The sequence below is a fragment of the Aythya fuligula genome, chromosome 8 (assembly GCF_009819795.1).
Source record: "Aythya fuligula isolate bAytFul2 chromosome 8, bAytFul2.pri, whole genome shotgun sequence".
In the NCBI taxonomy this organism is placed as follows: domain Eukaryota; kingdom Metazoa; phylum Chordata; class Aves; order Anseriformes; family Anatidae; genus Aythya; species Aythya fuligula.
This window is the reverse complement of record NC_045566.1, coordinates 17,608,963-17,622,522: the sequence shown is the minus strand read 5'-3', so window position 1 is coordinate 17,622,522 and position 13,560 is coordinate 17,608,963. Positions and strand designations below refer to the sequence as shown.

The following is a 13,560-nucleotide window of genomic DNA, read 5'->3' as shown; positions in this document are numbered from 1 at the left end:
AGTTAATTTAGCTATTTCCTGACTGGCATGCTGCTGCCATCACCCCATCTATGATATATTCTAATCCTTTACTGAATTCAAAATTTGGTTCTATATTGAGAAAGTATGGCCACAAATACTAATGAGGCATACTGATGCAATTGGAAATAGTCTTGGATTTCCTTTTATCTAGGAACGTGTACTTCCAACCAGTATCATGAGCAGGCTAAATGTTTTTCTTATGCTTCAACAAAGTGACTAAGGGAAAACTCTGAGTAATATCACACTCAGTGAGATTCCTTAGGAAACATCACAGCCTTTATAAGCAGCAAGTTTCCCGTGATTTGTGAAGAAGCTCTGTCTAACCACAACACAGCACAGTTAAAATTCAGACACCTGATACTGGACTGAAACTATCCAGATCTACACAGCAGTTTAGGTGGTCTCAGTTCAGGTTTAAAAACTTCCCATCACATTTGAAGCTGCATCAACACAGGTAAAGCTTCAAATGTTGCCACTCACATTGTTGAAAGTTAACTGGACCTCCTTCTTCTCTCCCAGTTTCAGAGAGGATATAGGAAATGTGGATGTGCCAAGAGTCTCATCCATCACATAGTTGGCATCCATCAAAGTAACCTAGAAAAGATACAAGGACATTCAATTCTACACTGATAAATCTCTTATTAATTCCATACAGTCTATGCCTAAAATTAAAATTTACAAAAGGGACAGGGAAATTAATATGACTAACCCAACCCAGTCAACACCCAGTGATATCATTTTAAAACAGGATAAGTTAACGCATAGCGTAGGTGGCATTTTCAAGGCATTCAATGGCAAGAGTAGGACAGCATCATTTACAAAGCATTTTTCATGTGAGCACCTTTCTGTCAGTAAAAATCACCACCTGACTAAGCAGATGTAATTACTTCAAATTATATATAGTACATACATAATTATTTCAAATTTCCAGTTAGCAAAACTTCTCCATAGAGAAACTTTAAGTATTTTAAATGCAATATGCCAAAAAACATACAGCAGCTTTTCAGCAAAGATGGAATCCATATGTCCTAACCTTCTATCCACAGACCAAGAATTTCACAGCAATGATTTGGCAAAATACACAGCATTCCAAATTACACAAAGCTTTTCTCTGTATCCAACCAGATCTTCAAGTCTCTTCTCATCCTCCATGTCAAAGCACATGCCTTTTCAAAATGTGGTACTATACAAACACTCATGCAGACACAGCAGAATGTTGTTCAATGCATTTGCTCTAACCCACATTGGTCTACATCTGGCAGTCTTTTATCTCAGTGGTAGCCTTTCAAGTTCTCAAGATGTTCAGAAAGAATTTCAAATTACCATTTCCATGGTTTCTAGTAAATGAGTTCTCCAAACTCGTTTGGTTTATGAGTTTTTTCTGCTTTGTGAAATAGTTTCTTCTAAAATATCGTGTTTTCAGCTTAGAATGTTTCTTTTGCATAAAATAAATGGAATCAAGACACAACCACTTGAATGACTAGTTGTTATATCTGGGTTCGACCTCTTCTTGGCTAAGAAGAATCTTTTTCATCCTATGCCACAATCAACCCATTGAGATGAGGAACTGTGTTTTAGTATAGAACTCATTATTTTAATGGTATCTACATTTCTCTGTTTTCTCACAGAACTTTATGCCCTTTGCTGTAATCTCTGAGGGCTAACATAAAACAAATAGCAATAGCAAGAACTTCTTAAGAGGATTTTGGAGAGTTTCTTACACTTCACAGAGTAAAAACTGCACTTGGGACATAGTTAAAGATTTAGATTAAAATAATCCAAGAAGTAGAGAGGATCGCAAAGTCTGCACTCAAAAGATAGCCTAGGTAGTTTCACAGATTTGAATTCTGACACTGTACCCCCCACAAGACCCCAAAGGCTCTGCTAGGAACTGTAAGCGTGTACAACACTGACAGAACACAAATACTGGCTTTAACCTAGAGAATATATTTCTCATGGTGAAGAGAACATTTACCATGAACAGCATATATGTATGTATGCAGATATATATCAAACAGGTCCAAAATTAACCATTATTACATGGTATCACTGAAGCTTTGCAGGCAATTTTCATGATTTTTTTAGCATGTGTCTCAGAAAACATTCTTTAGGTACTATAAAGATACATTTCCAAATTCTAACTCTAATGAAGTTTACTGTGTTCTGCTACAGGAAATAGGGACTTGCATAATCCTAGCAGTAAACTACAGCCACACTATGCTGGAAATCAACCACCTGGCAGCTCATAAAATCCTATACTTTCTAATGACTGAGTAAATCAATGCTAGAAAATGCAGAAGTCCTGATAACTGTTTGCCTGTATTATTATAAGAAAGCAGTAACTATGTGAGAGATTTCAACCTTTTCTCTAGTTTCACTTAGCCGGGTTGCATGTCTATGACCAAAACAGATCAAATCAACTCAGGTGACTCTTGCACCTGATAAACTGGAAGCTATTTTGCATAACCTCCTTTCTGCAAAAACTAGTGTTGTTACATGTGCATGATTGTTCTTCATGCTCCAGTGCGATGAGCATGCAATTCTTCCTGCCCAAACAGTAAATCCTGATCCTCACCCAAGGAAGACAGGGAGCACTACTGCAGACACAACACAGTTTTAGAATCTTGAACAGTTTAGTCTCAAGAGATTATAGTTATTAGCTTCACAGGCTCTGGCTTCTGTCCTGTCTATCCAACTAATTTAGATGGAAAACCTGTAAGCTTGGGTCAGAGGACTTTGCATGTTAGGGCCATACCCTATGAAGAACCAAGCTAACAGCACTGTAAAACTTACATGCTTACCATGCGCACTGATAAAATAATTATACTTACCACTCATTTATTGTACACAACCCTGAAAGGGTTAACATATTGATATTAGATGGTGGCTTGGTGAACAAGCCTGCACATGGTGTAAGAGTTCCCAAAACACCACTGGATGGGCACAAGGAGAAAGCAGAACCATGATTCTGCTTTCTACCTTCTGAGGGAGAAGCAGGGAAAGAGCAGAGACTTGACTTTACCCCCAACTATTCACAGTCTGTAATAGTTGAATCAGTGAAGGAAGCAGAGACAAAATAATTTATGGCTGATGCAAGGAACAGTAAGCCACTAGCCCTCATGAGCACTCTGAAGGATGACTCAGAGAACTATCTTACAATGACTCTCAAGACTATTCCCTGAATAAAAGAATTCATACAATACTTCCTGCTGAGCACCATGCCTAAACACAAAATCTAGCCTGTAATATTAAAAACCAAACCCTTCAATCTTCACACAACAGATGCCATACACACAGAAGGTACTGTTATTTTAACCATCCAGACATTGTTCGAGTTCCATTTTCACAGATGCAGATCAGTAACTTGATTTACCTCAAGAACATTCTCTTGGTTGGGGTCCAGAATGAACTCAAAAGTCTCGTTCCACACGGGATTGATGTCATTATTGAAATGTTTAGTTCTCTTCCTGCAGTCAGGGGCAGAGGGGATGAAGAGCTCCACATAGGGGTCTGGAGTGTCAACTACACAGCAAAACAATGCAAACATTAGATAAAATTCAAGTTTGGGTTGTAACAGTTATGTTAAACTACAGATCATCTCTTGGTCTATGACAGGAATATATTTAAATGGAACTATATAAATCTATGAATATAATGACATAAATGATACAGTGGCATTACCAATATGCCAAAAGAAACAGAAATTATGTGTTTAAGAGAGGAGAGCACCTTGAACAAACAGGACACCGAGATAAACTCAATTTTATTGGAAACATGTATACCTCTATGAAGCAGTGGTAATTATTTTTAAAAGCTCTTATCCTTTCCTCTCTTTCTAGCCTTTAATTACTTTGGCTTCTATCACACCAAGAAGTATTCCACAGAAACAGTCTTTAATTAAAAATGAAAGCAAGTAACTGGGAGTACAGTTTTGGAGCCTCTTACACCTGCAGTTTTGTGGAGGTCACCACAGTACCAACACTTTATGAACATGCTGCATTTGAAAAATAACTGTGCAGAACACTGATTGAAAATATAGTAACATACGCCAACAGTACCTAATCAGAATTACTAGTAGAAGAAAAAATACACCTTGAAAAAATTCACCTGACATGTTCAGTGATGGCTATTTCTTCCTGAAAGCAAAGCACGCATTGTTGGCAGCCTGACAAATCCAAACAGTTAAAGCTAGTAATTTTCTTCTGTCAAATGAGATTTTTCCATTAAATTAGATTCTTTTCTGTCTGAGATTTAACCATCACCAGTGTCAACATCTCTATTATGAATGACAGTTCATTCCTAAATGAGAAATTCCAGTTGTCGCAATCCTTGTATAGCACTGCATTGTATTTCCAGAAGAGATTATATCGTGTTTTCACATTTCAGTTAAACTTCTAAAAGACAGAGCACTGTGTAAATAGGAACTTCATGCTATCAGTTTTGAATGCAAGGTCCAAAGTATAAAATAGGCTGTGTTTGAAACTGCACCAACATTTCTCTGACTTATTTTTTCTAAGTCCATATTAGTTTATTTCACTTCAAACACATATCCAGTAACAGTAAGGAATTTCTTTTTTTCTCCATTTCACCATTGTCAATCAAATATTTATAGAAAGTAGATTTTTCAACAATTTCTTATCCTACAAATCCAAGAGCCAGTCTGATGAAGCCCGTTCCAGACTCTACAACACTGCTGCACAGGAGAGCATGGAAAGTTATCTCCAAGATTTTTGTGATCATTAAAAGCCATTTGCTGTAACATGGCAAAACACATACATGTACATCAATAGTTGCACTTGATGGACTTAATGGTCTCTTCCAACCTAAGCAATTCTATGATTCTATTATCTTTTCAGTATCCTCTCTGCAAAGGTTGCCCTTGACTCTTGGGAAACACTTTCAAGAAAATGCAATAATCACTACAAATAAGAATCCTTTTCTTTTAAATAGGTCTTTGTGAAAGTGATTGAAACCCATCTCAAGGTCAAACAGGTCTGAACATCCCTCCTTGTACATACTTGAAGTCTGAAGACTTCTTTCAACAAAGCCAAATGTGTTTAGGAACTCCAGAATTTCAATAAAACATTATCAGTGAGTGCTGAAGCCCAGAACCACCGGGTCCTTCAGCTAGGAGAAAGAAAAGAGCAAAACAAAAACAGCTCAATACCTTCAAATGGGTATCAATCTCATTTCAGAAAACACAAAACCGAAATAATGCTTTTTGCAAACACTCAGGAGGTTTTGTTTGTGTAACAGGGAAGAATGGAATCGAAACTTCCAGTGGGGAACATCAGCTGGACCCAACATGCTTTCTGTTGCCACCACCCAACAGAAGCATTGAACCTCCACAAAAAGTGGGTCAAATAGTGTGGCAGAGTCAGAGTAACATCTGAGTGTCATGCTGTGAATTAGATGTTCTTCAAGGACAGTAAGCAAACCTGTTCAAAAATGGAGACTCAAGAAACTAAAAATCTGTATGTAAACAGACTCTGAGGGAGTTTTACACTGTGCTCCATACCTGTGGGTCTCAGCTAATTGCCACCACTTGGCAGGGTACACCACTACCTGTTAACTAACACTCAGCTACTGAAAGTTGGGGAACAGCGAGAAAAGCCTTTAAATGGCAATCTTCATTAGCTCCTAAGAATTGATCTTAGCTTGCCTCTTACCTCAAGTCAGAGGAAGAGGGGGGATCAACCCCTAGGTGCCTTTCACATCTTTTTGTTTTCCCACTGACAGATTTTTTAAAATTTACTTTTTAATTGCCAGCTCCTACTGAATGCATTAGCTCCCTTGAATCACTACACAAAACTGTTCCAGAAGGCAGGGAATCGAAGCCCTGTGAAACTAAACAGCAAAACACCTACCAAAATGAGCAGCGACAAGATCTTATATGCTAAGTCCAAGCATCGAGCAGTATTTTGGCAACAAACACTACAGACTCGCAGTGCCAAGAGGCTGAACTTGTCCCCAAAAACTTGCTTTTTAACAAAAATACTGGCACTAAGCAGTGTTCTGAGCAAAACATCAATGCTGCTCTTTCCGTTCCATTTTTATGTGGTTAGGGGATCAAATCTAAGTTACAAAACTCGCATTTTTCTTTTAAACACAAAGAGCAAAATGGCTTGCTACCTGCTTTCCAAATCCCAAAGCACATGGAAACGCCAAACCACGGCACAGCTGGCACACAGCTGCCGTTTCTAACTTCCTATGAGACAGACTCCAAGTGAGTGTTGAAACAGAAACTAAACCCAAGGCACAGAACAACTAAACTTAGAAAATCAGTCACTAAAATAAATAAAAGAAATATCTTGGTAACTCTGTCTTGCCAAGCCTCCCCCTCACTCCCTGCCTTTATTATGTTTTTTAACCCAAGGCGAAGAGTTAATCATCTGTCCTTTAATGTTTTAAAGTTTATTTTGTGCTATTTTCAATTAAGAAAATGAAAATCTATTCTTTCCAAACTTCCTTCTTCAGCTGAAGAGGAAAAATACTGGAAGACTGTGTGCTCTGATTAAGATATTGCTATAAGCTATGCTATGTAAATCAAAATTTTATTCCTTGTTATCAGTTGGGGATGACACTCAAAAACTAGCTACTGGCAAACTGGCAAGTCATGCAAAATTATTCACTTAATGTGTTTTAAAACATTTTATCATATGCAGATAAAATAGATGAAGTGTATATCCTCTTGCACAGATCTATTTAGTCCTGTATGTGGTTTTGCTAGTTGATTTCCCAGGTATGTTTTTCAGAAAATGAATCCGAAAGTATCAGTGAGAAGTAGCTTGATCACTCCTATTATCTATATTTTGATGGAAAAAGAAAGCATCCTTATGAAACAGCTTATGAGTCAAAAGCTGATGCTTTAGAAGTATAATCACTACAAGATAATGAAGATTCTATATGTAGGGGCAGCACTGTCACAGATTTGCTCCTTCATTAAAATAAAGCAAAACTTGGAAGAAAACCTATGTGAAAGACCAACCACACACTTCTCAAGAGAGGCAACGTGTAAGCAATCGTACTTCTCCCTCAAGCTACTTCTGCAGAAAATGGCACTTCCACACAGCTCTGCAGGGCTATGCTTTGCACACAGATTCCTGCATGACTCTTTTATAATTTGTGGGCCAGCAATCTGCCCTGCATTTGAATTTTGTATTGCAGGTAAAGTACGTGGAAGGTTTGCAAATGACAGAGCTACGGACACAAGCACTATTGCCAGACAGTGACTGTAGAGTGTGATTTCATATTCCTCCCTTCCTGGCAGTCTTCAACGCTTTATGGTGTCTCATTGTGTGTATGCAACTAAAATATCATTCTTCTACAGTGCCTAAGCGCTGCCTATGTAATGGCACAGATGTGAAGAGTATGAGCTGACATATACATGTATCTAAAAACCTACCTTTACACAACACTGGTCTCGGTGTTGATTTCAATAAGACTAACACAGGGTCCTCCAATTATCAGCTTCGAGCTGGACTAATTATAAAGGAAGTTAACAAACTGATCATAATAAGCCTTCTGAAAGATTTACAGCATCTGCCAAATTCCCAGGGGTTGAAAACAGATATCTAAGATCTAAAGCAGACTCGGCATGAAGTTATTTTTAAACATGCTGGCTTAACAAATGGCCGAGAGGTAGGAAGTAACAATTTAATGACTTTTCATCTATCTCTACATATATAATTCCTATAGAATCCTATCTCTAAATTATACTGTGAATCATAAGTGAAACACACAATGGACACTAATTAGGATCAATCATTCTCACATTAAAAATGAGTAATGCTCAAAGCAATCTATTAAAGAAACCTGTAAAATTTTCTATGAGTGGAAACCATTTTATCTTTTGTTACTGATTTGGTAGGATGACTGTCATCGGGCCCCCATATTAATATAATTAACTGTACATATTTCAGTCATTCCAATTGCAATTATTTCAATAGCATAACAGAGAAACAATATTAAGGTTGTTCAAATCTCAACCACCAAGGATAAACCCACCTCAACCATACATTAAACTTTATCTAATATCCATCAAGCCTTGAAAGAAAAGCAAAGCTCTTGAAGTATTGCAAAATCTGATTTGTCACAAAAGAATCTGTCTTTTTCTCCCACGAGCATGTTGTGAATACCAGCGACCATAATGGATTATTAAATAAAACTAAATTAACATTAATTTCAGTTAATATATGCATCACTGTTATAGAAAGTAAATCTGGATCCAGGTTTTTTGGACCCATGATCTCCAGCTACCACACCTATGCACCTACAGGAATATTCCAGCAAGCATACTGCAGAACTTCCTTAAAGAAGAATGTTAGTTTGGTTTATTGGAGTTTTTTGCCTCCTGGTTAACCAACATCCTCTAAGAGTAAGTGCTATCCGGTTCATAAATTATTACTAGGTCCCAGAAGACCACCTTTACCACCTTCCATCAGCTTTTTGGATTACAATACTGAAGTACAACTTTATTAACCTTATTAACATGGGAGCTCTAACTTCCTTGTATCTCATTCTCCTTTAAACACAAACAGTGAGGTTTGAGGTATGAAACTAGACGTGAATGACCACAAACTCCTCGAGCCTTTCCCCATCAGTGTACCATTCAATCTACGTTCCCAATGCCTGATATTCTTTCCTCTCGTGACACTGAGAGCCACACAGATAACTCTCCCTGTGCCACATGCTGCTTTGTTGTTTTGATTTAAGCACTAACAACACGAATTTTGGTGCTGCTCAGCTGAGGCCCCTACTGGGAACTGCTGGACTGCCCTCCTCACAGAGTCACAGAATGGCCGAGGTTGGAAGGGACCTCTGAAGATCATCTAGTCCAACGCCAGCTCTGCCCTAGGCACAAGCAGTTCTGCTCGGGGAAGGGACTCAAGGAGGAATGTGTGCCACATTTCCACTGCCTTATGGAAGCTATCAGACCTGCTGGGTCCTGAGAGAAACCCTAAGCAAGGTGCTTGAAGGCATTTTCAACAGGCTGAAAATGCATTAGCATCGATCACTGTAAACCAGCATGACACATGCTACATAAATCTTTTCATAGGTTTCAATGCGTGCTTATAAATGATTACCCAATTTTTTATTCAAATAGTGAATTTTATGTGTAAAGAGAGTAAAATGGGAACTACAAGCAGTGTTCATTAATACCTGTCCAACATCAGTAAGTCCCAAATAGTAAGTCCTCAAACAATGTATTTGCAAACATTTGTATCATTAGATTTGGCTTCCCCTTGCTTTGCTGACAGTAGCTGAAATGACAGGCTAAGGCAAGGTCTGACAAGGTGGCTCCCGTGTTCAAGAGAACAGAGGCACCATTAATTAATTACATACCTCACTCTCAGGCAGGCAGGAATGGAAAAAGGAGCCAGAGCCACAAGGTGCCCTGCACAGCAGCCAGCAGTGCTACTGCCGTGGAAAGAGGCAGCAAAATGTCTGACCAAGCCACCAGGCACTCAGGGCGAGGACTGCTCAGTGTACCTTCCCTGCCAACTCACAGGCAACACGTAAGCGGGTACTGTCTTTAATGGAGGCTGGAGGTGTGATTTTGGAAACCGAAAAGCTCTTCTCCTACTTAGAGAGGTGGAGCCTGGGAATGCAACACAGCAGATCTGGCTGTGTCGGGCTGCAAGGCAGCCAAGCACCTCGTGGCTCTCTTGGGTAACCTTCACGTTAACACCTCCTGCAGCCAACAGAAGGACCCAAAAAGCAGCAAGGCCTGACTTCTGATCTTCTTGGTTTGTTCTCAGTTTCCACTTTCCAAGAAGACTGTGGCTTAGCCCATGCCACCTAAGCCAGTGGCAGTGGCCTCCAGCCCTGTCTGTAACACAGGTATCAGACAAGACTGTTTCAGCTATTTCAGTTTTTCAGATTGGTTGATTTTGTAGCTCTTGATACATAGGCAACTAATGAAATACACAAATAACTTGTGAAGCACATTGGCTAAATTTATTTAAGCCCATATGTGGTCCATCTCATCACTGAATTTTACTTCAGTTATTTTAATTCTGAAAGAGTGTTCACAATAGATACTGATGCAGTTTAACTGCTACATTTACATTCAGGCTTCCCATTAATTTGGAGTGGATATTTTGGAAGCTTTCAAACACAGCCATAGTCTATCTGTAAGGAGTCACAAGCTGAAGGCCATAGGTTATTTGCTGTCACGTTCAAGGTATGATAAGGACTGCCAAGATTTCTGTCCCTCATCTTACAGAGGGATTTGGCAAGGGTGATAATGCAGGGCTCGATTTCATGAGCAGAAGGTGACTACAAGTGAGGCAAGACTGCTCCTGAGACAGCAGCTTTGCTGTGAGAAATCCTGTCATTGAGTAATGCATTTATTAGAGATCATTAGTGCCTTGCATTGCAGCGCTTTTCATCTCCGGCATAATTTAGAAGACGGAAAGGACTGAGCTCCCAGCTCTGGGAGTGCACTACTACCTAGTTTACTGGCAGGCGGGATGCCACTGGCAGTTTTGCTGATGAGGCCCTGAACAAAACAAAGTAAAATAAAAGTCAGATGAACCCTTTAACAGGTTCATATCAAATCTGTAAAAGAGCCAAGAGGAAAAAAAAAAACAAAAAAAAAAAACCCTTCTCTGGATTCTCTAGCTCCCTTTGTGGAGAGACAGCAGTGAAAAGCAACTAAAACATTAGCTTACAATAATCCAGAGAAAAATGCATTTTTCTGGTGATTTGACAGAATCTAAGGGTTGCTTTTTTTTTTTTTTTTTGCCTTCTTCAGTTGAAATGCTTAGCTCCTAAGAGGTTTTACAGTGTTAAATTTGTGAATCATCTCACTTTGTCAATACAGACAGCAGCAGGAGAGGCAGGAGGAGGCAGCATTGCTGCCCAGCTCCCCTGTGACTGCAGGTCCATGTTAATGCCAGATCCAGGCAGCGATAATTTGGTCTAGAGTAGGTTTAGGCAGATCGTCACATTCCTGGTAAATTACTCAAAACCCACAATGTGACTCTGACTCCAGATTTTTGTTCGCTGATGGAGTATAGATTACTCCTAGCCTGGCATAGTCTGCTAAAGTAAATTTAAACTGTCAACATTTTCTGAACATCCCTGAATCCACAGAACAAGTTTATACTAGATCTGTATTTGGTATTATGAGGCTTTAGAGGTTTTGGTCCTCTACCAGCAGCCCTAGAGCTTGATGTACTAAGCTGCTGAGGCCTGGCCTCAACGCCTTGCAGGGAGAAGAGGCTCTTCCCTGGGCCTGTCAGGAAGCCTCCACAAATGTGGAGCTGCGCAAACGAGCCAGAACCATGGGTAAACACAGGCTCAGGGTGGTTACCTAAACACCACGTTCCAGGAGAACCATCACTACTGCTGCTGTGAGCAGTCATGGGAGGTTTTAAAATCAAGTGACACCTGCAAAGTGTTTCTGCACTAACACTGCTGTTCAGGTTGGTTATCACAGGCATTTCATTTGCAGCGCTGAGCAACAGATGGTTGTGCACTTGGTCAGAACAGCATATGTACACCGACATTAACAGGCCCATAAAGGGAAAAGGATGGTCGTGCATGTGAGCTAGTCTGCCCTACTAAGCATGGCACAACCTTGCACTGAGTCAGCAGACATTCCTCGTGTTTCAACAGATTAGCACTTTTTGTTATTTGTGAGAACCTCCTTTGCTACAGACAGATATGTGGGCAAGTTAACGTCCAACAAATGCAAGACAGTAACCAAGGGAAGCTCCAAGTCACACTTACAAAACCCAGTTTTAACACAAATTTAAAAAGTGATTATTCTGCACAGTACATAGTAACCTGCAGAACTCCTGATCAAAGGAGCTGTGGATGAGAAGACTTATGTGGATGTAAGGAAAACCAGTGAAGTTTATGCAAGAGAAATTCTGCTTTTGATGTAATTAGGAGCCCTCACATCCAGTTCAGGGAGTCCCTTACTGAGAACAGATGATTGCTTCGAGAGGATCTGAAGAAAACATCACATACTTATCCTGTTCTTATTTTTGCTCGGTATCCAACTATGACCAATGTTCGTCTTGGTTCTCCCTTGGGATCAGGCATTAGCCCAACCCTAACAAAACTTCAAAGTCCTCCCTGAGAAAGGGGATGAGAGGGAAAAGAAAAGAAAGCAGGAAGAAATCAAACTATTACAGAGCACAAACAGACAGAAAGGAGGGAGACCCCTTACAGAAAAGGGGTGAAAGGCTCAAATTGCAGAAACAGCAGTGTCCACAGCTCCTGGGAGGGATACAGAGAGCCCCACCACAAAGTTCTGCCTGCTGATGTGACAGCACATGAAACACAACCATTTCCAGTCACCATCAAGCTCCCTTCTCTTGGGGCTGCACATGGCCACAGCTTGGAGAGGGAGGTCCTACAGCCAGAGTATCAGGCAAGATGGGTCCTTGGTCTAAGCTCACATGCCTGCTTTGATGTTATAACTGCAGCATAACAGAGTACCAGAAAAGCCTTTCTCTAGGATGAAAACAAGCTTTCACTAATATTTTACAAAATCCAGTCCCTGCCTCAATAGCTACATGGCAAGCGTTCAGAGATAGAATTTTTCATCAAAAAGATATTTTTATGAGTAGGAAGAGCAGCATTTTTTGCATCAGTTTCACTGTGGAACTCATAAGCCTGTTTCCAATAAAGCTTGCACCTCCCAGCACTACTTCTGGATGCAGCAGCCTACAACAGGGCAAAACCACAGCATGTATCCATGAAACCATAATCAAGCCTACAGTTGCATCGATGTTTGGCTGAGATATGCAGTAGACATTTCATGAGCAGCTGTTATTCGTAGTGCTCCTTTTTGAAGATGGGCATACCCGTGTCTTCTGAAGATACCTACCCATGGCTCTGGAGTCAGACAGCTCCTATGGTTGGCAGTAGAGCACTGACCTCCACAAAACATGACTGATGGAAGAGATGGTACAAGGCTGTTGGAAAGAGTCAGATCGAGAAGGAATGCTGAAGCCCACAAAGCATGGTCATCCTGGGACTCTGCTGCCCATCCAGGCCACCCGAACACAGATCAATGCAGCATGGGTCCAAACAGAAATTCTTGTATCTCATCACAGTGAGCTAATTCCAGCACTTCTTTGCCCTGCTAGGTATGCAGCACATCTTAGGGCTTCTGGCCACGTGAAGATCTGCATGTGCAGCTTGTAGGACTTGGAAAACTGGCCAACTCTGACCTACTTTTTCCAGGTTGTTGGGCTGACAAAGGGGAAGGGTTTGGCTTGTTTTCCTGTTGGAGCTCCCTTGCAAAATTCAGGTCCTGCTTCATGGCCTTGTAGGAAGAGCATTATCTGATGACATGTCAACAGTTAAATCAAGTATTGTAGCTAAGTTAGGGTGTGAAACCTGCCAGAAGTTATAAAGTGAGCAGCTGGATTAGTACTAAATGAGCTGTTGTAATGGAAACTGTTGCATCCCTGATCTATTACGAGCAAGCAAATCTCCAATTCCTTCCCTTTTGGCTAACTTTTTGGTTTAAAACACTGCATATGTGTGCCTGAACTGCACTCAAGTATGTGACTC

General features: G+C 40.2%; 1 protein-coding gene across 1 annotated transcript in view; it reads right to left on the bottom strand.

Moving 5' to 3' along the window:
• Window positions 1-13,560, bottom strand: part of PLA2G4A (phospholipase A2 group IVA) — a 65,481-nt gene that overhangs the window by 40,757 nt on the left and 11,164 nt on the right. The window contains exons 3-4 of the mRNA XM_032192312.1: window positions 3,395-3,543; window positions 502-615 (exon numbers count right to left, since the gene is read on the bottom strand). Of these exons, the coding sequence (XP_032048203.1) occupies window positions 502-615; window positions 3,395-3,543 (263 nt within the window). The remainder of the gene's footprint in view (window positions 1-501; window positions 616-3,394; window positions 3,544-13,560) is intronic.